The sequence below is a fragment of the Plectropomus leopardus genome, chromosome 11 (assembly GCF_026936395.1).
Source record: "Plectropomus leopardus strain MGB_pleo_1.0 chromosome 11, ASM2693639v1, whole genome shotgun sequence".
NCBI lineage: Eukaryota > Metazoa > Chordata > Actinopteri > Perciformes > Serranidae > Plectropomus > Plectropomus leopardus.
This window is the reverse complement of record NC_142186.1, coordinates 33,474,684-33,501,360: the sequence shown is the minus strand read 5'-3', so window position 1 is coordinate 33,501,360 and position 26,677 is coordinate 33,474,684. Positions and strand designations below refer to the sequence as shown.

Here is a 26,677-nt window from a genome sequence, read left to right as displayed (position 1 = left end):
GCACAACAGAATAATTCTGTAAGTTTCTGTCCTGTCTTGTTGCACTTATATCTTGGGTCTTCCATCTAGATTTTTCTTTTCATTAATGTTTTTGTAATTGTTTTTATCCTTTTCACAGGGGATTGGCTGATGAGTTTCACCAGGTCAGCTTTACCTGCTTCCACACCTCACAATGAGGACGTAGAGATGAGTTTTGTTGAAAACTTTTAATCAGTGCTCCATGTTCTGAAAGGAATACAAAGGCCTAAAAGTAAGTAAAGTATATCTATATTTCTTTTCCTCATCTTATATTGGAAAACTATGTATAACTTTCTGTTACATTATTGGCTTTGTGGAAGAAATCAAGTCAAGTCAAAATACTTGTTGTTAAAGTCCAAGAAGTTTGCAAGTCTTGTTTGAGTTTTTTCAAGTCGAGTCTTAAGTCTTTAAATTTGTGACTCAAGGTTTAGTCACATGCCTCCGGTCGACACCTGATTTTTCACACCACACTAGGAAAACAGTCTCTTTATGTAACCCAATCACCAGAAAAATGTTGGCATTGAACATTTCTGCAAGTCTTGTCACATTTGTATGTTATTATGTAGCAGACCTTTATGTTTCAGCAATGCTGTGGTTAACATGTGGTGAGGTTGACATTAAAACTGCTCGGATATAATTAGAAGAAAATCATGTTTTGACATTAAGTGCCCAGTTTGGGGGCCCGATCCCCACTGGAAAAGCAATGATTGGTATAAAACAACCCCTTTTCATGCCACTATTCATGCTGGAAAAACAACGATGGTTCAGTTTATGTTTTGGCTTAAAATATCCTTTTTGGGGAAACAATTCCTGCTGGAAAATCGTCAGTGTTTTGGTAAAAAACAAATAATTTTTGTGTCTAAATTACTGCAGCGAAAACAGCAACAGGTAGCAACAAAACATCCACATTTGGTGCCTCAAAATCCCGCAGCTTGGCAGGTGTCTCACCTTAGTAACACGCCACTCAAAATCCCGTCCACCTCCCGATGACAAAGTCACTTTACAAATGTTGATTTGATGCATATGAAACATGCTAATGTAACATATTTGTGGTTTGCAAAAACGTGCAATGCCAACATTTTCCTCTGTGAATGTTTCATGGAGCTGGCTGTGTTGCACGGAGGCAGCGTCACGCTGAATAAGGACAAGAGCCAAACGCAAACCACGAAACACGGCCCCAGACCAGAAATACACAAATGTTAGTTGACAGGTGTGTCCACATAGTTTTGGCCATGTAGTGCGTCACTAATTGAACTTTGTTACCTCCTTACTTTCTGTCCTCGTAACTTTGATGCAGTTACCGTTTTTTCCCTTTATTCTTGTCCCCAGCTAGCAGGGAACATTTATTGACTAATGTTACCTACAAACAGTAATAATGTTTTAAAGAAAACACCGTTTAAAGAATGTTTTAAGGATGTTTATCAAATAATGTTTCTGTAAAAGATGTAAAATGTAAAATAAAACATCCCCAGAGTGTTACATGAGAACAAAGAAAGAACATTTTTACAGAAACATTCAGAAAATGTTGCACATTTTTACATTTGACATTTTTTTGATGTTTATGAAGAATGTTACCTGAACTTTAAGAAGAACATTCAGGGAACTAAAAGAAAACTTGCTACTGAAAACATTACTAAAATATTGCATTGTACCATTGTCAGAACGTTTTAGAGCCAATAATTGCGAGCTGGTTTAATTTATTTCCTCTTTTGTTATTCCTTCCATTTTTTGTCCTTTCTTTCTACTCTTCCCACCTTCATGTTTTCTCTATTTCTTTCCCTCTTTCGTAAATTATTTATTTTCTTTCTTTCAATGTTTTTGTGAAAATAACCAAAATTGGAGGTATTTCCAACTGACTGAGAATTAAAGTAGTCATTGTGAAGCAATTAGGTTTTTCAGATATTGTGTACTTTTAACACCGTGGTATTACTAAATTTGAATTTGTCCTCCAAAACTGATGAGAACAACCTTTTGCTCAGGAAAGACAGACTTGTCCTCAGGCATGCTCCGCTCTCTGTCCTGAAAAGGGACCACAGTCCTAAAAAAAAAAAAAAAGTGCTCGTGTGATAATAAAACCAAGTGATCTGCGTATCAGCTTTCATTCACACGAGCAACAATTAGTGTCTCTGCACGACGCTTCTTTTCACATCAGTAAGACGAGCCAGGAGTGAATGTTCCCCTCAGAGGTAATTACACCTCGCCTTGTTTTGCACAGCGGACACACAAAGACTCCAGTTAGTCTGGGCGCTCAGATCATTAGACGTGTAACTGACAGGGACCGAGAGGCAGCAGGCAGGGCGAGGATGGCACACACACACACACACACACACACACACACACACACACACACACACACACACACAGACAATATCAACTTTCTTTCTCCAATTAAACAAGAGAGAAAGAGGCAAGTCACAACGTGGAGAAGATCCAACAGGAGAAGGTAAAACATGCGTCTGTGTGTCTGAAATCATCAGCTGTGAACACACGTGTGATTAATGCTCCGTCACTACTGATTAATGAGCAGCTGTGGGCTGATCACGGCCAGATAATGTTTGCAGTAATGTCTCTGATTTGTCTGACAACACAGCAGATGTCTGAGAGACTTTGGGCTTTAAACTGTTTCAGCGGAAACGCAGCAAAATAACTCAGTAATTGATCATCTGAGTTTTTCTGCATTTGTGCTCATTTGGCCTGAAAGTACAACATAAGAGTCTTTGTAATCGATCCAACAATAACGTCCTAGATCTGTCTCTCTGTCGCTGTCTACCTTTATCAAAATGAAAACAGCCAATCAGTGTCAAATTTGGCAACTAAAAGCTGGACAACTGAATGATAAAATCAGACAATCATACATATATTATAGTTATTTTGCAATGTTTTTCTGAAGTTAATCATGTTTATTGAGCACAGGAATGTTCTTGCATAATAATCAGAACAAACTCTTTTCCGTGTGCATGAGAAAAGTTGTTTAATGCTAAATATCATCTTTCAGTAGGTGCACTTGATGCTCTCCAGCCCGTTTTCACTCTGAATTCGTCACATGGTGCCGCTCTGCTCTTTAGGCGTACGAACATGACGCTAAAAACCACCTTCTGTGAAAACGGCTGGACGGCGTCAGATGAGAACACACTCGTACAGAGCCGCTGGCGTTGAACGTCACTGACAGTGTGGCACCATGTGACGAGTTTGGTAGAGAAAGTGTTGCAGCTGTGCTCTCTGCTGTTTAAAAACAATGTGGATGGAGACGTCACCGTGTGTGATCTTGCACCCAAATTTCATCAAGAAAACTGGGAGTATTCTAAAGTCATTTTTAAACCTCCGTATTAGCAATAACCAAGGCATCATAGTTTTGAGTCGTCCGTCTGTCCCTCCTCTCTTAAACACGATATCTCAAGAACGCCTCGAAGGAATACTTGAGATATGGCACAAACGTTCTCTTCGGCCACGTTAAGATGAAAACGGCCCCAATAAAAACGGAAAAGGCTCTCTTTTGCGTTTATAAAAAAATCCCAGTCATACGATAACATTGTGAAAACAATCCTTGTGTACACAGATCCGCAAAAACAACTGGAAACTCTGTAGTGTGCATGCCAGGCCAGAAGTTGGTGGTGTAACTTTATGATTACACACCATAGAAGAACACCGCACGCGTGCAAGAAGTGCGGCTGTGAAGTCAGCGTTTTCACGGGATTCGAGCACGGCCAGTTTACACGCAACAGCAGAGGTTGCGTTTTCAAAAGATTACACTCTGTAACCCGGTTTCAAAAGTTTGCATTTTCAGACCCCAAAAACACAGCTGTCGTATGAACGAAAGGCCAAACCGCACAAAAGTTTAAAGTTTCATGCAAGAGTAAACGGCCCCTAAACTTCTGCATTCTGATGAATGTCATCAATTTTAATTATAATCAATTTTAATTTTGTCAAAATAAAATTCCTTTGCTAGTATAATGTTTTAATTTGGAGGTAAAATTGCACGTTTTGAATGATGACACAGACACATCCCCACTTGCCCCGCCCAAAAAAACTACACCCATCTACACATCCAACCAGCACACTGATCGTCCTTTTTTGGAGATAATTGATGCAGGTGGACCTAAGAGGTCGCTGCAATCAGCTTCAGCTGCTGCTGCTCTGAGTGTGAGGAGAGCAGACAGTTTGTGACCTCCAGCATTGACTGATGCAGAACTTTATTTTTTGTTCTTTCTTTCGAGTGTTTTTGGTTTGTTTGATGAAAAAAAGGAACAAAGGACAACACTGGAGCAGCAGGTGCTGAACTGTAAACAGCTGTCTAGCAGGCTGAATTTTGTACTTTTCCTACATCAATTTATACTGGAAATAACTTTAATTTTGTTCAAATAAAAGTCCCCTGCTACTTTCATGTTGTTGCCAGAGGATAAATGCACAGGTCCAAATTTGAGTAGTACGTGTCCACTGCTTCCACCCTAAAATCTACACCTGACATCATGAGAGGCTCATAGAAAAACTCCTCACTGGTTTTACAAAGTGCTGCTGAGTGTTGAAGACATTATTTTATTCCATAGTCGCAGCTAACTGAGCAACTGCAGATTTGATTTTGAGTTTAGTGAGGGAGGGAACATTTAATTTAATGTGAATTAAGCTAATTAATACTGAGATTCAAACAAGCAACATTTGGGTCACAGAAACTCTGCTACTGTAACAAAGAACTACTTTAGATTTTATATGAAAACCAGAAGGATGAGAAAAGTAAAAAGTTGCTGTTGTAAATATAAACAAGGCAGACTGTGCTTTGGTAAAAAGTAACATCTGAAAAACTAAAAATACAATCCAAGAACAGCAGGAGTCACCAAAGGCAAAGTATCACCAGACACCAGCTGCAAAAAATGACTTGAAAAGTAGTTTAGCCAATATGCTCAGATATCAAAGGGTTAATGTCAGATATTGACTTTTTGTCTTCATCTTAATAAAGGTTGATGGACTGTAAAAACAGCAACTGAAAAAAAGTCCTAAATTTTTCTCTTTTCTCCCTCTGAAACATCAGATATTTTAAAGGCTACCAAGAACCAAAAACCACGTGTTAATGTGCCAATCGCACGCGCTTAATCTCATCATCATCATCATCATCATCATCGTCATGGGCTGAGATCTCCTCTACAGCATCTAGGATCAAATTTGAAACCCTCCACAATAAAAGCAGTGGGCGGGGTTATTTTAAGAGCGTACATTGGTGGCGACCAATCGCAGCCTCCCAACAGATGCGCACCTGAGTAGCTGCCAGAGCGCGAGGCGGGCCGGCTCTATAAAACCACCAGTCTCACATGCCTCTCATCCAGCATCAGTCTGCTCCCCGTCGGACCTACACCTCCCTCCTGTCTCCCCCCTCTCCCAGACACAGCCATGCACCTGAGCGCGCACGAGTCGTGCCACTGTTTGGTCGTACTTTGCATCCTGCTGAGGAGTTGTCAAGCCTTCAAGAACGACGCCACGGAGCTCCTCTTCTCGCACGTGAGCGCGCCGGTGCCGGAGGTTCAAAGTAACGTGACCCTGAACCGCGCGCGGACCGGCGGGAGAGGACCGACCAGCGGGGCGCACGAGAGAGGCGGTGAGGACCGGAGGATGCTCCGATTTATGATTTACTCTCTCTCTCTCCCTCCCTCTCTCTCTCTCTCTGTCTCCGTGTGTGTGTGTGTGTGTGTGTGTGTGTGTGTGTTCGTTTGTTTGCTGCACTTTTAAATAAGCCACAGTGACCTTGTTGTACTTGAAATATACTTTTAGGAAAGTATTCTGTCACACTGTAATGTCTTTTTTTTTTGCTTTAAACATAGGGGAAATCCCAATGACCAACTTGGTTAAGAAATGTTCCAACAACTGCGGAAAAAAGAAAAATATAATAAATTTTAGAATTATATATTTTATTTAATTTTTCAGAATTCTTATTAAGCACCTTTTCCAGTTCATTTCGGAAAAAAAACCCTTTTTGTGCTATTCTTTTTATTGCAAATTTTTGGGTAATTTCCTCACACATTGCCTTCTGCCCATGTTTTTGAAAGCAATCAAGCCAATCTGCTCAGGTTTCAGAGGGTTAATAGGCTACTATCTATCTCTAAGATCTGGCCATCTGTGTAGATTTCGGGGCGGGGGGCACAGGGGCACCTCCCCCTTACTATTTAGAACTTGCAACTAAAGTGCATTAAAATAGCAGAGGGCTTTTACTTTGACAAAATTAAAAACATTTCAAGTATTCATTCAGGTGATGCAGGTAAGGCACAAATTGGTGCATAAAAATGATCCAGAATGCAGGAAATCAGTGAATGTCGCTCAAAATTTTCTTGTGGCGAACCTTCAAACTGTGTCCATCCAATTTTTTAACCAAAACTTATGCCCTTGCCTTTTCAGGACACTGTCACTTCACCAGTTCAGAAAAAAGAACAAATTGGTGCATAGCGACCTATTTCACATTTTAAGTCATGCCTCCATTATTAATATGCACATGTGACTGTTATTGCCACATACAATATTTGCATGTTTCCATTAACCCTCAAATTTCACAAACTGAAATTGCAAATATAAAATACGTCAATTTAAAAAACAAAAAACTATTTTGTGAAAGCGCAATGGAAACACATTTTTAGCTCTTATATGTCACATGATGCTATGGCTATGTGCTTTTCACTAGGAACTGGCTCCCACATGATGCAGCAGTTGGTATTGCATCGCATAACTCTTCAAAGTTCAGATTGTCCCAGAAATCCCTCATACATGGCCCCTCCCAAGTATAAGGGGCTCGTAGCCTAACACGCCTACGTCAATTTTGATTGGAAACAATGACGGCTAGTCTGTTGGCTGTAATAGAAATTAACCTGCCAATTTTTTTGAACATCCATCGTCATGCTGCAGTTGCAGATTATCACTAAAAGGAAACGCAGTCATCTTCCAGTTGTGTTTTATCAACACTTCGGAAATATCGCTTAAGTTTTGCACAAATCTGTAGTGGAAACCCACCTACTGAGATCATACAGTGCCTCTGCAGCTGTAGTCGTGACTCCTCGCCTATCACCACAGTGAGCTGAGGCAACACTCAGTGTATCACACACACACACACACACACACACCTGGCTCTGGTCCAGGCAGGTACAAGTAGCCGACTGCAGCTGAATGGAGACGAACATGAAGCCTCTGATTTTGGTTCTTAGCGCTCCCAGCAGAGAAGGAGGGAAGGAGGGAGTTAATTCATCAAACGCTGTCACAGAGAAGGGTGGAGGGAGGGGTCGTTGTCACTGTCGCTGTATGAATGGACCTGATCTTGGGTTACAGTGATGGAGGGGCGAGTGGGGGACACTGTGTGTAGCCCGCAGCTGAATAACGCAGTCGTACCTGCCGCTGCTGCACAGAGCTAATCCTCCTGTTAAATCCCTGCCACACTGATAAAAAAGAAAGTTTTTCCTTTTCACATGCAGTAATTCCTCTGCTTTTTTGAAGTCGAAAGGTCAAAATGATATTGTGCGCCTCGCCGAAGGGGCTCAAAGCCAGCGTGATGTACAGTGTAAAGGGCTGGGCAGTAATCCTTCACTATTATCATGCATTAACCTTTCAATATCGTGATGATATAATGACATGGAGTTGTGTGATGTGTAATTTTGTTGTCTCATTAGTGGTTTAGTTGACTTCGAATTTAAATCTCTTAGAGACCAAACCGTCGCAGCTCCAGTGTAAGATTTAGTTGATTAATCACAATGGATCAACAGCTAATTTAAAGGGATTGTTGGGATTTTTGAAGTGTCAGTGCTTCACCTTTCAATCAGACAGCCTGTTCCAAAGGGGACGCTATTTAATTCCACATCCCGGCTCTTGTCACAGCCACCAGACTCCTTTGAGAAAAGCAGTAATTTTAGCTCTCTGAACACAGGAGCTGCTGGTCTACTGCTGCTTCAGTTAGTTAGTTTGTGTTATTGTGTGACTTTGGTGAATCTGAACTAAACCTTTTAAACACCAAAATCACGCATAACTCAAACAAAGTAAATGTTTGAGGCAGCAGTAGACCAGCAGCTCCTGTGTTCAGCAATGTTAAATCACTATTTTTCTCAATGGAGTCTGGCAATGAAGGGCGCGATATAACGGCTTCTTTTCCTGTTGGAAATCCCTGTCTGATAGTAAGTAAAGCAGAGAAAATACTCTAGATATAGCGTCCATTTACTGGTATTTTTAAAAAAAAAATTTTTAAGGTTGGACTTTTTTTAAGTGGCTGAAATTAGTTTGCTGCTGCCCCCGACCACAGCAGTGGACTGCTTTGCCTCCATGTTGGACTTCAGCCTGGTTCTAATTGGATGACGGACATCACTGTATATAATACATAGTTTATGCACAAGAAACCCATATAGCCACACTTTAAATCATCTGAACCATTCCTTTAATAATCCGATCATTGTTTTAGTCGTGTTATTAGTCAACTTTCTTTTGTTTCAGCTTCTTGAATGTGAAGATTTGCTGCCTTTGTTTTTTATACACGATGGTCAGCTCAGTATTTTTGGCTTTTGGACTGTTGGTCGGACAAAACAAGACATCTGAAGATTGGCCCAAGTTAACAGGCTTTTTTGAAATTTTTTACTGACATATTGTAGACAAGATTATTACTTGATTAATACAGAAAATAATTAGGGATGCAGGATTATATCAGCACGTCATCAATATCGGCAGATATTGGCTGTAAAATTAAGTATTGGAATTGGCCAATATGCTGATTTCTACCAATATCACACACCAATATATATATTATTAACAGAGTAAACATGTACAAAACATCAACCCATATTTGAAGCATTTTCCTGATTTTGCACAATGAATGAATATTTCATACGTTGTAAAGCATTGTATTTTGTGTCTCCATCTGCTGGTGGGCCATCAAAATAAAGAGTGTGTAAAATATGATGTTAATTCCACTTCAGAAGAGACTTGATGATCACTAAAATAAGGTGGGAAAAAGTGGATATAGCGATATCAGTTATAGACCAAATGAGCTGTATAGGCATATCGGATATTGGCAAAAATCCAATTTTGTGCATCCCTAAAAATAATTGTTTATTGCACCCCTATCTAAAATAAGGATTTTCCATCCTATGCAACAGCCAGATACTCAAAATTTTTACTATCTTTCCACAGAACGAAGCCAAATCGGATGCAGAGAGCTGAGGTCCACCAAGTACATCTCCGATGGCCACTGCACCAGCATCAACCCCATCAAGGAGCTGGTCTGCGCTGGCGAGTGTCTCCCAGCCCAGATGCTCCAGAACTGGATCGGCGGCGCCTACGGCAGGAAGCTGTGGGGTCGCCGGAGCAGCAACCATGACTGGCGGTGCGTCAACGACAAGACCCGCACCCAGCGCATCCAGCTGCAGTGCCAGGACGGCAGCACGAGAACGTACAAAATCACTGTGGTCACCTCCTGCAAGTGCAAGAGGTACTCAAGGCAGCACAATGAGTCGGGCAACAAGTTTGAGGAGCCGGCTCTGACGCCCCCGCAGCTCCTGCACAAGCACAAGTCCAAGAGCAAGAGGAGGCTGGGGAAGAACCGGCTGAGTGAGAACTGGCACGACACTGAACCCTGAGACGTTGAGTCCACATGAACCTGCAGGAGTTTTGTCTCGGTGATTTGGAGACATGGCATCCAGAGCTTGTGGATTATCTCTCAGAGTGACTGATTTTAGGTGAAGCTGGTTCCTCACTATCATGAAGAACTCCAGAGGGCACGCTTAAGACTTTTCTTGACATTTGATCCATGTGGTTAAAAGATAATGTGAACAGAACTGGGGTGTGCAGTCTGCAGAGCTTTCTGGAGCCCAACACACGTTGTCCCAGATCCATGTGCATGCGCTCCTATATATCCATTTAATATGCAGATGGAGAATCTGTACTTTAGGCACCAACACCAGTAAACATCTCAAACAGTCCTGTGTAAATACATGTACATATATCAAATTCTTACCTGCCTTTTGACATATGGCCATGTGTATAAAGTTTTACTATGTAAGATTTATGATGTATGATGTAATATATTTTCTGTGGCAACATGTAATATGAGTTTTGCTTAAGTGGCATGAGCAGGTGGATGAAATCTGGTTAAAAGCTTTGCCATCAGTCAGACTTGTAATAACTTTATATGAAATAAATATCACCTTTTAACACATGCATTGTTGTCAATGGAGACTTTGAAATGTATGATCCATGCAGAGAAATGTTTCATCAACAGGAGGGCGGACATTAAAACTTAAATCGGGCAATGTTAAAGTCCTGGTGAAGGCTGGTGTCACAATCATTGCAAAAATGACAACAGAATTGTTAGTAAAGGTCTTGAAATAAAAACAAAATTATAGTTTGAAAAAAAAGTTTAAAATCATAAATAATAATGAAATATTTACGTTTAATAAAGCATTTATATTCATTTGTGACTTATATTTTTGTTACAGACCAATAAAGTAAAAAAAAAAAAAAAAAAAGTATGGCATGATAACACTTTTCTAATTCAGGGCTCATGTAGTATTGAGATATCGCGAGACCTGCCACTAAAATTTTATTTCCGCTATAAAGACAACCTGAAATCACGCGAGAGTTGAATTAGCTGAATTCTTTGAAGCGTCTCCAAAGATGCGTCTGTCAAGCGTCTACTGGAATTTGACCGGAACTTGAATAGTTAAACCTTTAAAACTAAAGTTGCAAAATATTTTAATTAATAATAATAATTTATAATTTTATTTAATTGTTCCTGCAGTGATTGTTGAATGATTTAATCAGCTGGTCCCACGAGTTGTAGGTTTCAACGCACCAAGTTATCTGCTATATTATCTTGTACAGTTTGTCCTTTAGTGGATTTTTGGCAGTCAGAACAGCATAGAAATAATACTTTTTTTGCATTTTCTGCACAATACAGTCGGAAGAAACAGGGTATTTATTTGTGCTTTTAATACAAATAAATAAATAAAAACCAAGGTTTACTCATCATGGCGCTACCTATAAAATCTTTTCTCTTACTACAGTTGTAGCTACAAATTCTCTGACAAAACAAATGAAGATAATAAACTGATGATTTATCTAAGTTAATTGTACTGTGGGGGACTATTAGATGTTAAATATTTCAATTGCAGTCTTACTGTTCTAACTTTTTAAGAAATGTGCATCAATACACCCCCCACCCCACCCCAACAACTACACTGTGACTTTGTTTAATATGCTGAATGGTATATAAAACAATAAAATAAAATAAAATAAAATAAAATAAAAAAAAAATATATATATATATATTAGAGGTTTTATTTTGAAAGCCTTTTACCGGAAGCACTCTATTTAACGGTTTTAGCTTAACGGAGCTGTTTTCCCAAATTTCCGTCCACGTTTTCCTCCTCCACGCCCATCATCTGAGAATTGACATTTTTGGAAATGACCTGCGGTGACCTTTCACCCGGTTGATGGAGGTTAACCGCATCAACATGCAGAGCGACAACCGTGACCCGGACAGGCCTGCTCATCCCGGGATTTTCCTAACCCGCGAGGCCGGGAAGAGCGACCACCAGCCGGCGGGACGCAGCGTGGACTTCCCGGTGTCTGTGGTTCTTCCTGCCGGCGGCACGGGAGAGAGAACCGGACTACAGACACCCAAACAGTTCTGCTCGTTTCTGGGTCGTCCGCTCATAAGCTACACTATCCAGGCTTTCGAGAGGTAGGAGAAGAATAAAATAAAATGGGAATAAAATGTTATAATCCCCGTTTGTAAACAAATCCAGGTACACAGGTGTAACGTTAGTGACAGCTGCAGAGGTAAACAGGCAGGACTTTACTTCCTCTAACGGTCAGTTTGTGTCTGTGCAGGCTGCTCCAGTACATATACTTGAGTATTTTTTTATTTTGGGAATCTCTCCACATTTCAGACATTTTTTTCAGTAAGAATTAATAGCTAATTTGTCTTTAATCACATATTACAACTATCCTAAAGCTTCAGTGAATAGCTGGGGCTATTATTTGCCTTGACACCTTGGTCGATAACAGTTTTCTTGTGCAAGTATTTAAACCTTTGAAATGTGAGAAATTTTGTTTGATTTATTTAAAAAATCATGGGAACAAAAGTCAGTCAGCAACGTTGCATGAAATGTATTGCAAATTGCAAAAAAAAGAAGGTGTCAAGAAAATGACCCGAAAGAAAGCTTAAAAAAGGAGAGAGAATCATTAGAAACTAATAAAATAAAAGAGACAAATATTTTTTTTAAAAAAGACAATTGTTAAAATTATATATTTAAAGCTAGATTGCAAAAAGAAAAATAATAATAATTTATTATTTTATTTTAGTTCTTTTTTCCAGGTCATTGTTTGTTTATGCTCTTTCACTATATCTTTTCTCCCTTTTAATTTCAGGCCATTTTCATATAACTTTGTACTGTTTTCTTGGCAATGTTTGGGTTATTTCTTGTTTACATGGTCATTGTGTTCTTCTCATGTTTTTGAAAGAAATTAAGCAAATTTGCTCTGGTTTGAAAGATTTAAATCACGAGACTAACCAGGCTTATATCTGGAACAGGCACCTGTATGAAATTGGCTTTTACTTACTTTAACACAAAACTTGCTCAACAAAGATGGAAATACAATCAAATAACGTATTTAACCCTTTGAGACCTGGACAAATTGGCTTTATTTAATTAAAAAATGTGGGAAGAAGGCAATGAGTAGTAAAAAAAAGAAATGATCCAGAGGTTAGCAAGAAATCTGCAAAAAATACAAGGAAAAAAAAGACCTAAACACAAATCTTAAGAATTATAATAATTCTGTAAAATACTTTTAATATAATTATGAATATAGTTTATTGGACATTTTCCTAGCTTTTTTTTTGAGTGAAAGAATGCACTTTTGAATGCAGGTGCTTTTTTAAAATCACATTTTGGCATTGACAAAGCTTTTCTCCCACAGACAGTGATAGTAATGACAGATTGTAGGCTTCATAACGATGAAGAGAAGGTGGATGTTTACACTGTGCGGGGATGACTGCCTGACCCTCATTACAACAATACAATAACAACCGGTGTTTATTATCTGATTTGTGTCCTCTTAGCTTGTTGTCAGTGTTTATGTATTGTCAGGAAATGAATGCGGCAACATCCTGGGCCGAGAGAGCAGGATGGACATGCGGCCTGTGTGGCCCCCGTCAATAACGGGCAGATTGTAGGTCACCGGTTCAGATCCAGAATTCAAGTCTTGTCACTTACAAGTAGGATCCAAGTTCTTGAACTTTGGGCAAATGTATCATCATGTCAGTACATGTCAGTACATCATGTCAATACAATTCCTGTCTGCATTGCATAAAAAAAACAAAAAAACAAGTTATTTCTGAATGCATAATAGATAAGTCAATTATTAATTATTCAACAACAGTTTTGATATATTTTTTTAATAATTTAAGTCATTTATTAAAAGAATAATTCAGTATTTTGGGATATGTGTCCATCGCTTTCTTGCTGTTAGTTACAGTCAAAGAATGATACCACTTTTGTGTCTCCGAATGTCCGCTCTGCTCTCATTCTCCGCCGGTGCCTCTGCCGGTGTCTCTGCCAGTGTCTCCTCTGGTTTCTCACATCTCAGCCTTTCATACCCTTTTTTTACATAAACCAGATTAAACAAGAAAAAAATAATCACTAGATTAGTGGCAGCCCTGATTCCTAACTGTGAGAAGCTTCAGGACGGCGTTATGTTCTGCCTGTCCTCCCTGGTCTTTCTGATTTCTCACCTGACTAAACAGACGTGTTTCTCGCAGGGTGTCGTGGATCCAGAGCATCGTGGTCGTCGTTGCCAAAGAAAGCATGGACCTGATGATGGACATCGCCCAGCGCTTCCAGCACGGGAAGGTTCGAGCGGTGCCAGGCGGCTCGACTCGTCACCGGTCGATATGTAACGGAGTCCTGGCTCTGGGCGAGGGGGAGGAGGGGCGGCCGAAGGTGGTCATCATCCATGATGCCGTGCGGCCTTTTGTGGAGGAGGATTTTCTGTACAAGATAGTCATGGCGGCCAAGGAACAAGGGGTGAGTATGATAGTTAGAATAAGTTATTCTGACTAAAGCAACAGAGTATTTGGACAGATATTTGTTTTTCTTTAGAAAAAAATCCCAACTGTTGCATTTACTGCTTTTTCACATCTTATATCAAGGGTGTTTTTTATTAGTTATTTGGTCATGTGAGAACTCAGTGACCAAATACTTGAGTGATATTAGTTGTTCCCGTTATCAGAATAGCTGCAAAACTAGCAGGTAGTTTCATCGATTTATTATTTGAATCATTTTTCAAGCAAAAATGGCCATCATTCTCTGGTTTCAGCCCCTAAGATGTAAGGATTTGCTTCAATTCCGTATTTATTAGGGCTGCATTCAACAATAATATTTATTGATTATTGCCTAAATTAACTGCTTAATTGTGAAACGTATAAAAATCATCGGAAAATAGTGAAAAATTCCTGTCCCAGTTTCCCTGTGTCCAAGTTGACATCCTTAAATGTCTAATTTTGTCCAGCTGACATTCGAAAGTCCCACAATATGACGTTTATTATAATGTAAGTTGAGTAGAAGCAGTACATTTTCACACTGAAGGGGTTGGAACCATCAAATGTGGAATTTCTTCTGAAAAATGATTCACAAGATTAGCTGATTATCCATATAGTTTACAATAATCTTTCTGTCAGTTGACTTGTTGCTGCAGCTCAACCCAATTACCTGAAACTTTTTTTGGCACTGTATGTTTCAACAAAACATGAATATGTGACATTTGCATATTGTGAAGTTGTCAAAATCAAGTTTCAACTTTGCTGGGATGAGTTTAAAAAACACTGGTTAACTGAAGTGGTGTTTAGGAAAAGATTCTGTTTTGTCTCATAATGCCTGGTTTTATGGGCACAATTTTATCAGGAAATGCAGTAATGTCTCTGTAAAAAAAAGCAAGCGCTTTTTCTGCCAATATTTAGTCATCACGAACGTCTCGCCGAAGTGACACATCTACTGTCACTTCAGAAGCGAATGTATGAAGCAAAAGTAACGTATTTATGTATTTCAGTCAGCTTGGACTCTGGGAAACTGATGGGCATTTTCACTAGCTTCTGATGTTTTTTCAAGACCAACAATTGATACATCAATAAAATAATTGCTAATGACAATAACCATTAGTTGTAATCTTACTTAAGACAAAAAGTCTCCAGAGAAAATTGCCATTGGTCTCTATTTTCGGACATGTCAGAAAACACGACGGCTTGATTAATTGAAAAAGGTGTCAGATTAACTGATAATGAAGACTTCTTAGTTGCAGCCTTATGACAGGTCATTAGAAGCCCAGATTTGCCCCTTATTCATTTGTGATTTTAGACTCTGAAGATATCTGGAGGATACAGAAATGTATTTCAGACAGAAATAATTTTGAATGGGGCCTTTGCTCGCTGCAAACATTCAATTTCTGCCACGAGGAAGCGTTCAAAGCTCTGCAAATGTCAAACTTGGAAATTATATTAATTAAAACTATCTCCAAAGCTCTCGTTTGTAAATATGGCTTGAAGATGTGAAACCTCTCTGGAGTGTCAGTGTTTCCAGTAGCACACTGAGGCAGGATGTGTCTATTTCCAAGAGAGCAGTAGTTCAGAGACAGATCGCAATCCATCTGCAAATAGAGGAAACAACCCCAAAATGCCAGAAGTTCCTCATGCTTGGAAGGCGTTGTACAGTTAATTAAATCTCGACTGCAGCTCAAACTTCTTTTCTTTAAGCGGAGAAGGTCAATTACGTCGCACAGTATATACAAATCCATCATAGTTAGCTGCAGTCAGAGCAGCTGGAATCAAATCTTTCACCTGGTGGGATGACGGGTCACCAAAAGCAACACGTGGCTTTTGTTTGTGTCCCCGTGCTTCATTTTTCTCTGTGAAGTGTGAACATAAACAAACCAAACACTAAAAATACAACAAAGTCAACTTTTCCAGTCTGGTTCGGTCCAAAGAAGACAAACAGCTCTGGTGTTCACACCTTAAAGGAATGTTTCACCCCCAAAACGACCAAATGTATAATAATATATAATTACCCTCCCACGTGTTACGGTATATCTGTGAAGAAAACGTTTTTCTGGCATGCCTCCACGCCGAATGAAGAATCCAAAAACGGGGAAAATTCTTGATGAATTGAAGTAATCATGGTCTATGTTTAACAACTGCAAAACTATATACAAACATCTGTTAACAAACTCACACAGCTTCACCAAAAGAAAACTTTGTTTTAATAAAAAAAAAAAAAAAAAAAAATCTGTGCTTTCGTCTTACTTTAATAAATTTGACAGCGGCAATATGTGTCTAGCAGCTTGAAAAGCAATAGATTTTATTATTACAGTAATTTTTGTAATAATTTATGTAATAAAAAAATGATGCGTGGCATCTGTGTATTGATACAATATTGCAATACTTTATTGTTTCATTTTTTTCCTAGTTAATTGTAAGGTTTTTATGAAAATTGTGTGTTTAGGAAGCAGCAGACAAATGATAAATGAGACTTGGATCATACTGCACAAGTTGTGTGACAGTTTTAATATAGTTTTGCTGTTGTTAGACGTGGACCCCGATCACTTAAATTCATCACGAATGTTTGCATTTTTGGATTCTTCGTTAATTGCGGCGGCATGCAAGAAAAACAAAGTTATGGTAACAAATTCAAGGTAACACTGGGTGAGTTACTGATGTACAAATGGGGATTTTGGGGTTAAAATGTTCCTTTAAGGTTTTTCCATCTTTTTAAGAAAGTGTTTATCAGGGTGACAGATCCATCACTCCTGGTGGTGGCCTTTATTCTGTCAGCGATAGATGGAAAACCTCTGGGCTGCTGTGACAAAAACGCTCACAGATTAGTCTCGTAATGATTCATGGCCGAGCCTCTGATCGCAGGTCACACAGGTTGTGAAGAAAGCAAGAGCTCCCTGACACGAGGCCAACATTTATGATGTGTTTCTGAGCGTGTGTGTGCTTTGTGATGAACTTCCACAGCAGGCGGTCTGGTCCTCATTATCTCACCAGTGTCCACGCTCATGGCAGAGAGCCTGTCTCTGCCGAAAAGCTGCAGATTAATTTTGATTTTAACAGCATGTGTAACACGCAGAACACATGTTTGCTTTCCTTTCATTTATGAGACGTTCCTCCCGCACACGCTCTCTGACCGCCCACTCCTAAAACTGCCCTCAATCAGTCGTGATTTACTGAGATGAAAATATTATCTCAGAAATGTTGATTATTTTATATTTCCAAGAAATACAAGCAGCGTGTGCTCCAGCTGGGCCGGTTAACATGGATTTATTATTACTTTGTGATATGGCTGCTGAGATCAGGGAAATATTCTCTCTTTGAAATGTGCTCAACAGAAAGATTATTTGACATAGAAAGAAAATCTTAAGATCCACTCAAGTTTTTTTCCAGCTTTCAGCAGCATCCCATGATCCTTACTTGTGTTTCGTGATTATGCTGTTTGATGCTGTGATCAAAGTTGTTGATCCTGATTATTAGTCTTCCAAAAAACATCACAAATGTAACATTTTATGCAACATTTTCATCAACAGTAGACATCTAGAGTGAAAAGAAGCGTCTCCATCGGACATGTGACATGACTGTATATAGTAGTTTTGGTACAGATGTTTGTTGTGACAACAAATGTGAGTGATTCTTGGGTTAAAAGTGATTCTGTATGTAACAAATAGATTTCTTCTGGTTTCCTCTCTCCGTACTGTGCATTTGTTTCCTCATACAGTTTATGATTGTCACAAACGTTTGATCAAATTGAAGCATTTTCTAAGTGGTTTGATGCACCTTCACCTCGTTTTATGCTGCCCAGTGAGATCTGTTCACCTTTCGTTTGTGTTTGTCTTGTGACCTAGAATTTGTTCCACCTTTAAAAGTTTCCCCACAAAAATGTAAAATCCATCTTAAACAGGAGGGTCCATCATATTCACTTAAGAAATTCATGTCTGCGCCAGTATCAGTCCTTGTTCAGATATTTGATCTTTGTCTTAATGAGGACTTTTTTATTCTTCTGTAGATTTTTCTGTACAAATGTGCTCGTAAAATCATATTAAACTCTATAATAAAAACTATTAGAAACAGCTAAAATTGGTAAAACTTAACTTTTGCTAGGTCGTTGAATTTGAGGGAAAGAATTTGAATTTGTATATAATTTCACAACATTATATATGTGTTTTTTGTGATCAGCTTTATGACTTATGCCATCTTTTAAAAAGCTTGTCAAGGTGTATAATATGTCTATTATTGTATTCCAAACAAATGCTCAAAACTCGTTTTGTTTGGTGCAGGCAGCGGGAGCCATCCGACCTCTCGTTTCCACGGTGATAGCCACCACATCAGAGGGCTACCTGGATCATTCTTTGGAGCGAGCCAAGTACCGAGCCAGCGAGATGCCTCAGGGATTCACCTATGATGTCATCCATCAGGCCTATCAGAGGGTAGGGGCTGTTGTTTATTTTCATTAAACACGCAAGAGGGCGTTCCTATGTTACATCCATCAGTGATGATAAGACAGCAAAGACACACAAGGACAACATCACAAGGGACATTTAAATTTAAATAGTGGTTTTGGTATTTTTTCAACCGGAACCCTATTTTTCAATGTTTTGGTGTGTAAGTGACCAATTTTTAAATTGGTAGTAAGCGAGAGGGCTTGTTCAGTATTTGCCATTAATTAAACTTCGGATTTGCACGGATCATAAATTGATCTCCAGTTACTCCAAGAGGAAAAATTGCAATGCTCGCCATCGTACAAGTCCACCTTTATGCATTTAATCTTATCATTTATTATTCTGTTTTTGTGTTGTACTGCATTGGAACAGAGTAGGATGGCTGTTATATTTTTTCAGTGCAACTGAAGTATCGAGGACTGAAACTGACAAAAAATAAATTTATAAAAAACAAAAAAAATAAATGAATGGATAATATAATGGGAAAATGAATAAATAAAAAAAAAATAATGAAAAAAATAAATGGGAATATGAATAAATTTTCATTTCATTTTAATGTATTTATTCACACATTTATTTATTTTTGATTTTGTCAGTTTCAGTCCTCCATACTGAAGAGGTCCAGGATTTATCCAGCTGAATTCCACAACAACAGCTACATTTATGGAAAGAATACATAACATCACAGGATGGACAAATCAAGCACTGCAGGCGTGCGCTGCTCACTCCTGGTTTTGAATAATTGCACAAAAAGTCTCTCAAATCTTATGAAACGACAGCCAGGTTGAGATTTATGCTCTAAAAATTACACCACTTAGATGACAAAGGACTTTATGGCTCTCATACATCATAACAGGCCTCCACAGTCCTTCATTGTTGGGCTGATGTGCCAGAACCTGCAGGCTGTCCCTCTGAAGAGCTTGTGGCGCGGGTGCTATCACTTTCACTTGGCCTCTGCTGCGTCTGGGAAAGAAATGACACGTTAATATATTCTACTACACAGCAGCAGATTAGTCTGTGGAACAAATGTGAACAAAGGCTCAGTTGGAAAAACCTGGTGAGGGAGCAGTGAAATTACATGCCACATTTAGGTGGAGTCGGATTAATAGTCTCAGCAGTTGAGTGCGTTTTAATATGTGTACCTGAAAAATGGAAAGAATTTATCCGCTGACGTAAACTGTAAATGTGTTAGTTTTCCTTTGAAAGCGGGGACTTATTGCTGAGACTTGGCAGGCCAATTTAATTTGAAAGTCGAGTTGCAGCAGTTGACCTTATTTATTTGCTATTTCATCTTTGACTCCATTAGATGGTTGCTCCGATAGCCACGTTTTCTGAAGGACAAACTTTGAGCTAAGAGCTGAAAAATGTCTCCAATTGGAGCCTCATTTGTCTGCAGTTATTTTTACTCCTGGCACATTCGGATCTTAAGATTGCTCTGTGCGTTGGCGATGGCCTTTTCAGAAAATGAGCTCACATTTATGCTGCAGTGTCAGGGCCAGTCAAGTTGCAAAAATGAAGAAATACTTGGGAGGTCGCTGGAGAAAGAGAAGGTTGAGGAGAGAGCGTCCCCCTCTCCTGTTGTTCTCCTTCTCTTAAGCCTTTCAAACGACAGGCAAAGTGTCAGGTTAGGACTTTAGGACATGCTTGTGAAAAATCTCTAAGAGCTGCACATTTGTAGCTTGACATCCATTGATAGTAGGAGAACTTAGGGCTGAAAAGACAAAGGGGGAGACACTTTATCCAGTCCCCAGTGAAAGCTTTTGTACCGGGAGAAAATACTAAAGGTTAAATTACCTCAAGACCGAGAGCGTATCTCTGTTGTAATTTCCCCCTCAGTTCCAGGGTCCGTGGAATAAAAGACCCCTCTCTTTTATAGCTTGATAAAATATTACCCAGGTATAATCTCAGGTAGCATGGACCTGTCTTTGTAGTCCTGAGTGTATTTTAAACCAAATGAGCTCATCGCCTCAATCCAAACTTCCATGTGATCTACATGGACTAAGCTTTCCCAGCTGCGAGCCAAAGCTCTAATACAAAATATAGAAACTCACCTTAATTAACCCTTAGGGACTGTTTGATGCATTTTATGTGCTTTTCATTCTTAATTTTTTGATAATTTGTGTTCATGGATATGGCATGCATTTCAGCTAGGTTGTTTATTTTTGGCTAATCTTTGAATTTCCAGCTCAGCTCCTACAATAATTTTAAAATACACTTGTGTGAACAAAATTGTTACATTCATTGAAACCCATTTAAACTGCAATTCTCGATCCCAAAACCATCGAAATATAAAAATTGTCTTTCTGGGCTCTTGCCTTGAAATTTATAATTTTTTTCCTGTTTTTCGTGTGATGATGTCATTCATACCATATTTGGCATATGGAGAAAATACATGTTATTTCCACTAGGTGCTGTGTCACAATCAATGTTGCTGTAAATCATTGACAAATAGGCTTTGATAATCAAAAAAACTTTGCATGTAGTATATTGAAAATAATTCATTTTTTGTGGTTTTTTTTCTTTTCATCTGAAAACATTGTGGCATCATGAAAAAAATCTGTCATTAAAGTGTTACAATTCTGTTGATTTATGATTAGAACTGATTAAAAAAATCATTTAATGCAAGTAGAAAATAAGCTCAATTTTGAAAAGCACATTTTGTGTGCAGAGACATACAAGTGTGTTATATTAAAGCGTGCTCTAAGGGTAAAGGTAAGTTTATTGACTCAGTGTTGAACACAGCTAAATGCATTCAACAGATAATTCCTTCAGAGTTAGGAGAGTGAATATTGGACTTGTATATAATCAAAACTTTCACCCTAAAAATAGATCCATGGTTGGTTATTGCTACTGCATACCTTTAAGGTATCGGCTGAAATAACCCAAAACCATGTAGTATCAAAGCTTCCCCAGTCAAATAATACCTGCAGTCAATCTTTTTTATATCCAGATCTTGAAAAAAATGACCATTTGTATTGCTTTGCTCGTAGCCAATCACTGCAAATTTTCTTCAAATATTATGTTATTATATTATCATATTGTATCCTGCAAAAACAAGCGTAGACATTACTGTGCGCAACTTTTACATCTGGAGTTTGGACTTCAGGATTAACATGCACGTTTACGCTCACCAGAAATTAATTCTAATTAGTACAATTAGACCTTTGTTTCCTCTTGGCTCACCAAAACATTTTTCATACCTTTTATAGATTATTATTTTTCTTTCCAAATTGACATTCAGCTGATTATAACAGACCTGCCCTCCCTCCCTCTCCGAACATTTGCAGCCGAAGTCATGCATGTTTTTGTGTAACGGGCAACACATTTATGTAAGCTGTTTTTAAAGTCCATAAAAGCATCAAATTTGCATGTGCACTGTTTCCTTCCAATGAAATATACTAGAAACACATGTTTTTACCTTCTAATGAGCCTTGGAACCATTACTTGAAAACGAGGGGAAATAAAGTGCTGGAACAAACAATGTCACATTTCTGCTGCTGGAAAGTAAAGTAAAAGACCCATTTAATGAGTATCTGGTTTATTGATAAAATTAGTTAATCTATGTTTGGAAACATTTTTTTGGTCAACCAACAGAAATAAATTCTCTTAACACTGTCGTTAAAGCGTTTAGATTGAGAGTTTGACAGTTTTCCAATGGAGCAAACAAGAAGCAAAGGTTCCCCAACACCACCAGCACCAGGCTCCATGATAATGTTTTGCTATTTCTTACATTTATTTGTGTAGCATCCAGTTATACAGGAAAGCACGTCACATCTTATTGAACAACACGGAAAAATGTCTTACGACCCGATGAAACCAAATTCAGAAAGATAAGAGAGTTACGGGGCCGACAGTCCATCAGCCAAAGAAAACAGAATCCTCTGAAGAGTCTCCTGAAAAATGTGATGATGGCAGCATCGTGTTACGAGCCTGTTTCTCTTCTGTTCAAACACCAGCTCCCATCACGATACAGTGTATGAAAGGCTTCAGATATATTTGCTGAAATATGCGCAGAAAGGTAAAGTTTTAGAAAAATTCAATCTCTCAAGGAGATGACAATATGAAGCACAGAACCAAACTATCTCATGAATGTCGGAACAACAGAGGAGTTTTCTTGAACCAGTGTTAAATCAGTACACAGCAGCTCGTGTTTGAACTGTTGTGAAAATACTGGGTCTCAGCCACAAACAATTATATGCACAAATCTGTGCTTAAACCATGCATTTGCACATTTTATTGCACAAATTCACTATTTTCTGACCTGAGTTTGTTCGTACTCTGCAAACAAATTGAGGACTATCTCTGACCATGCAGACACACAAATAATGAGGGACTGTCTTAGGAAATGTAAACACATAACTTTGAAATTAAATACATAGCATATTAAAACCGCACTCATTTAAAAAATGATTTAATGGACAACAATATTAAAAATGATCAATTTTCTGATGTGCTAGCTAATGTATTAAAAAAATGCATCTTTTCATCCCTATCAATTATTGTCATAATTAAAATATTCAGCCATAAAAACTTGGTGTCCGAGACTAAGCATACAATACAGTACATGAGAATGTTCGTATTAAAATATAACTGTTTTGGTTTTCGTTGTTTTTATTGACTTGGTCTGTAATAATCAGCTGCTCCCACTGTGCAGTGAAAGTTTGCATAAACTGTATATAAAAAGAATATAAACGATTCTGATTTACCTCCAAGTAGGTGTTAAGATGGCAAATATAGCCTCGCTGTAATAAAATATATCGCAGCCTATGCCACCAGAAAACAATGCGTTTTTAGAGACTGACATAATAAGAATTAAGAGAATAACGAGCAAGTTATCAGCTGTTTCTGATTGCCAAGAAATTTACTTTATGTGAACAGAAACAACTCGACCTTTTTCTCCATGATGCGCCTCTCTGGAAACGTTTATCCTTATATAGAGAAACGAGGGCGTGGCAGTGTGCTGAGCACCAAACGGGTATGAACAACATCAGGTGCTGCACATGTTTTATGAATCACATGGTAGTTTATTTTGTGAGCACATATTAGTGAATGAGGCGCAATATGAGGTAATTCTTAAATGCAGGTTTACTAAGTAGATAAAGATCTTTCCAGGCATCCTCATACTGATAAAGGTCTTAATGCATATTGTTTTAGATAGATATTTTGGGGGCCTAAAGATGGTTAAGTTGACCCACTGAAGACTTTGGAGCTGAAGAAAATATTGCCATTAAATGTTTAGATATTGCAAATCCCTGGAGGATGATTCCTTATGAATTAATTGACCGCCTGTGACCTTTCTCCGACCGCCATCAGGCCAAAAGTTCCACATGTAGAAATTTAAAAATCTAAATTGCAGACTGGTGGGAAAGTTTACTGAGCACATTCATGTTCCATTTGGACTTTTCATGTTGTTTTCCCTCGCAGCACACTCAAACCAAAACCTCAAAATTGCGTGCAAGACAATCTGCTGGCTCTAAGAAGTAGAGTTTTATTCTTGTTATATCATCATTAGAATAGAGTAGGATTTTTTTGTGTGTAAAACATCTGGAAAACAATGAACTTTGGTTGTGACAGTCATGTTTACCTCAGGATGAATTGTAATAAATTTAGTGATCCCCCAGTGTTTCCTCTGGCGCCACCATGAGGTCCGTGTTTGTGTTTTTGATGGAAATGTCTCAATATCTAATGAGTTAATTGCCTAAACCTTACCCTGAAGGATTAATTATCTCTCTGGTGATTTTACTTTTGAACATTTGGCCTGCCGAAGATCAGCCTTGCATTGTCACTGCTTAAGAAAGGAAAGTCTAAAAAATTTCAGAGTATGCTTACAATTTTGACGTCTTTTTTATAAAATACACACACTATCATCACATATGGTATGTCAGTGAGTTCATATATGTAACAGGGCATCCAGTTGGTTGCAGGCACTGGTGCAGTTCCAGCTCTGCAGAGGAACATGGTGTACCACAGCTCCACTGAGTGTGATGGAAATATATTGTTGTCAACAATTGTCCACAGCCGCTCCCCTCTTGTTGTGTCCCCTCTGCAGTGCAGTGAGTCAGACTTCGAGTTTGGCACCGAGTGTCTTCATCTGGCTCTGCAGTACTGTGGCACCAATGCCAAGCTCATCCAGGGTCCGCCAACACTGTGGAAGGTGAGCTCGCCAGGGTTTGGTTTCGGGGATTGTGGATTTGGTGACATTTTGGCGTGCACAGCTGTGTGCCCGCCATTGATTTATCATATGGGCACAAAGAAAGCCTGTGAATTGAAAGTGAGGGGTTCTGGCAAACGAGGAAGCACTAATATATTGAATGTGACATCCAGGATTAGCATGTAGAAATGACTTTAAATGTAAATGTTCAGTATTTACCTCTTTATCAGATCATGTAACGTTCTGCCTTAAACAGTTAGATCACCCAAATTACAAAAAGATGTATTTTTCAAGTTACATTGTGTGTTATCTTGCCATGAAGATCGTTTTGATTTTATGTGCTGAGGTTTTGAGATTTATGTCCCCACCTCAACATAATGGATGGAATTTAGTTTGTGGTGTTCGAAGCATTGAAGAAGCATTTAAATAATACTTGAAGAGCAACTTCAACCTCTGTTAGTCTGGATAACTCAGAGTGCTGGTTCCCAAACTTTTGCTTGTGATAAATATGAAGCCGTGACGCCACAATGCAGTATGGATGTCTATGAGTTTAGAGCCGCTCAGTTGAAGAGCGATTGTTCCATTTTTAAAGCCGTTTTTGACCAAATAGCTCCAGGATCTATGGAGCCACAGGAACTGAATCAAGAACTAAATGTCCCCTTGAGTTTTCTGCTTCTGAGGAACCATGAAGATTAGCCAGACTAGTCTCATCTGTCCGTGGGAAAGGAAAAAAACAATTGATGTGGCTCCGCAAAAAAAAAAAAAAAAATCACGCAAGAGTTTGCATCAATCTTTTTGAGTTAGGCAAGTTTTTTACTGTATTTCTTAAAGAAAAGCTACAACTAGAGAAAAGTCTTGAGAATATATAAAAGTTTTTTTGGAGGTGTTCAGTTCATATGGATTTGGCTGTTCAGTAAGAATATTAGACTATTAGTTCTTTTTTCATATCAAGTTTGAGAGTTTTGACGGCATTCAGTGGGACATTCATGGTGACAGTAAAGTTTCCATAATATAGTAAACAAGTCAAGTTAGCCCTCCAAGCTAGTGCATGCTAACGACGCTACTGATGGATCGGCAATGCAAATTTTTTGCCAACACTAGATATCAAACAAAAGTAAGAGACTGTATCATATGAAGTTACTGTGATCTACAAAGTCGACATTTCTAAGTGGACGGCAGAAGATAACAAAACGCTCTCTTCTCCCGGTCAACAGCCCCGTCACCCTCAGACTCACGCTGGATCTGGGTCTGCAGCTGCCTGTAGTAAAGAACAGCGGAAAAGTGAAGCACCAAAACATCCCCAGAAGCACACTGCTCCCTGACTGACCAAAAAACAAAAACTGAATGCACTAACTGAAGAATTTCAGGCAACTGAGAGATCTCCAATTTATGATTGTAATCTTCTACTTTCAGAGAGCAGCCCTAAAATTTATTTCTTATTTCTTTCTTATCCTATTTATATTTTCCTGTTAATTATCTCCTGATGCTGGAGGAACCATTGATCAGAGTAATATGTTCAATGCTTTGAGGAACCCAAACAAAATTCCATTCACCTTCAGTATATTTGGATAGTTTGTTTTTTTCAGAGCCAGATATCTTAAAATCTTGGCACAAAAACAAATCTACATGCACTGCCAGACACCTCTAAGGATAGATGATATTTTTTTCTAATTTGGGTGAACTTATCTGTTAAAACCATGTTATTTTTTCCTCCAGGTAACCTACAAACGGGATTTGGCTGCTGCAGAGTCCATTATCAAAGGTGAGTTCAACTCTTTTCAGTTTAACATGCATCACCTCCTGCGTGCTCTGTGTGAACTTTTTCATCTACTTATGTTATTTTCACACATGATGTAAACATGCACACATGAAAGGCTGAAGTAAGAAGGTCTTCTCAGACAGGTTAAATGCTCAGAAATGAGCAGTGTAAGAGTGTTTGTCTCTCTTGGTTGAATATAATGAAGCACAGTCACTCCTCGCTGTACTGAGACGGATAAATTCTTTGCGGTATTGTTCAGC

At 38.7% G+C, this 26,677-nt stretch overlaps 2 protein-coding genes across 2 annotated transcripts in view; both read left to right on the top strand.

Annotated features, from left to right (window-relative positions):
• The first annotated feature begins 5,116 nt into the window (after positions 1-5,116).
• sostdc1a (sclerostin domain containing 1a) lies at positions 5,117-10,180 on the top strand. The gene is made up of 2 exons (XM_042490432.2): positions 5,117-5,602; positions 9,157-10,180. Exons 1-2 carry the CDS (start codon positions 5,398-5,400, stop codon positions 9,600-9,602), a joined length of 651 nt encoding a protein of 216 aa, XP_042346366.1. The 5' UTR covers positions 5,117-5,397; the 3' UTR covers positions 9,603-10,180.
• A 1,139-nt stretch (positions 10,181-11,319) lies between these two features.
• The window catches only part of crppa (CDP-L-ribitol pyrophosphorylase A), a 54,699-nt gene continuing 39,341 nt past the window's right edge, over positions 11,320-26,677 (top strand). Inside the window, exons 1-5 of the mRNA XM_042490192.2 lie at positions 11,320-11,707; positions 13,787-14,051; positions 18,346-18,495; positions 24,557-24,661; positions 26,375-26,420. Coding sequence (XP_042346126.2) covers positions 11,457-11,707; positions 13,787-14,051; positions 18,346-18,495; positions 24,557-24,661; positions 26,375-26,420 — 817 coding nt within the window. The 5' untranslated portion in view covers positions 11,320-11,456. The remainder of the gene's footprint in view (positions 11,708-13,786; positions 14,052-18,345; positions 18,496-24,556; positions 24,662-26,374; positions 26,421-26,677) is intronic.

What these genes read in the sequence shown, in the direction of transcription:
- sostdc1a (XM_042490432.2), top strand. Translation starts at nt 5,398, where the DNA reads ATGCACCTGAGCGCGCACGAGTCGTGCCACTGTTTGGTCGTACTTTGC. An exon ending in CGGGGCGCACGAGAGAGGCG is followed by an intron (nt 5,603 to 9,156) that starts GTGAGGACCGGA and finishes ATCTTTCCACAG; the next exon opens with AACGAAGCCAAATCGGATGC.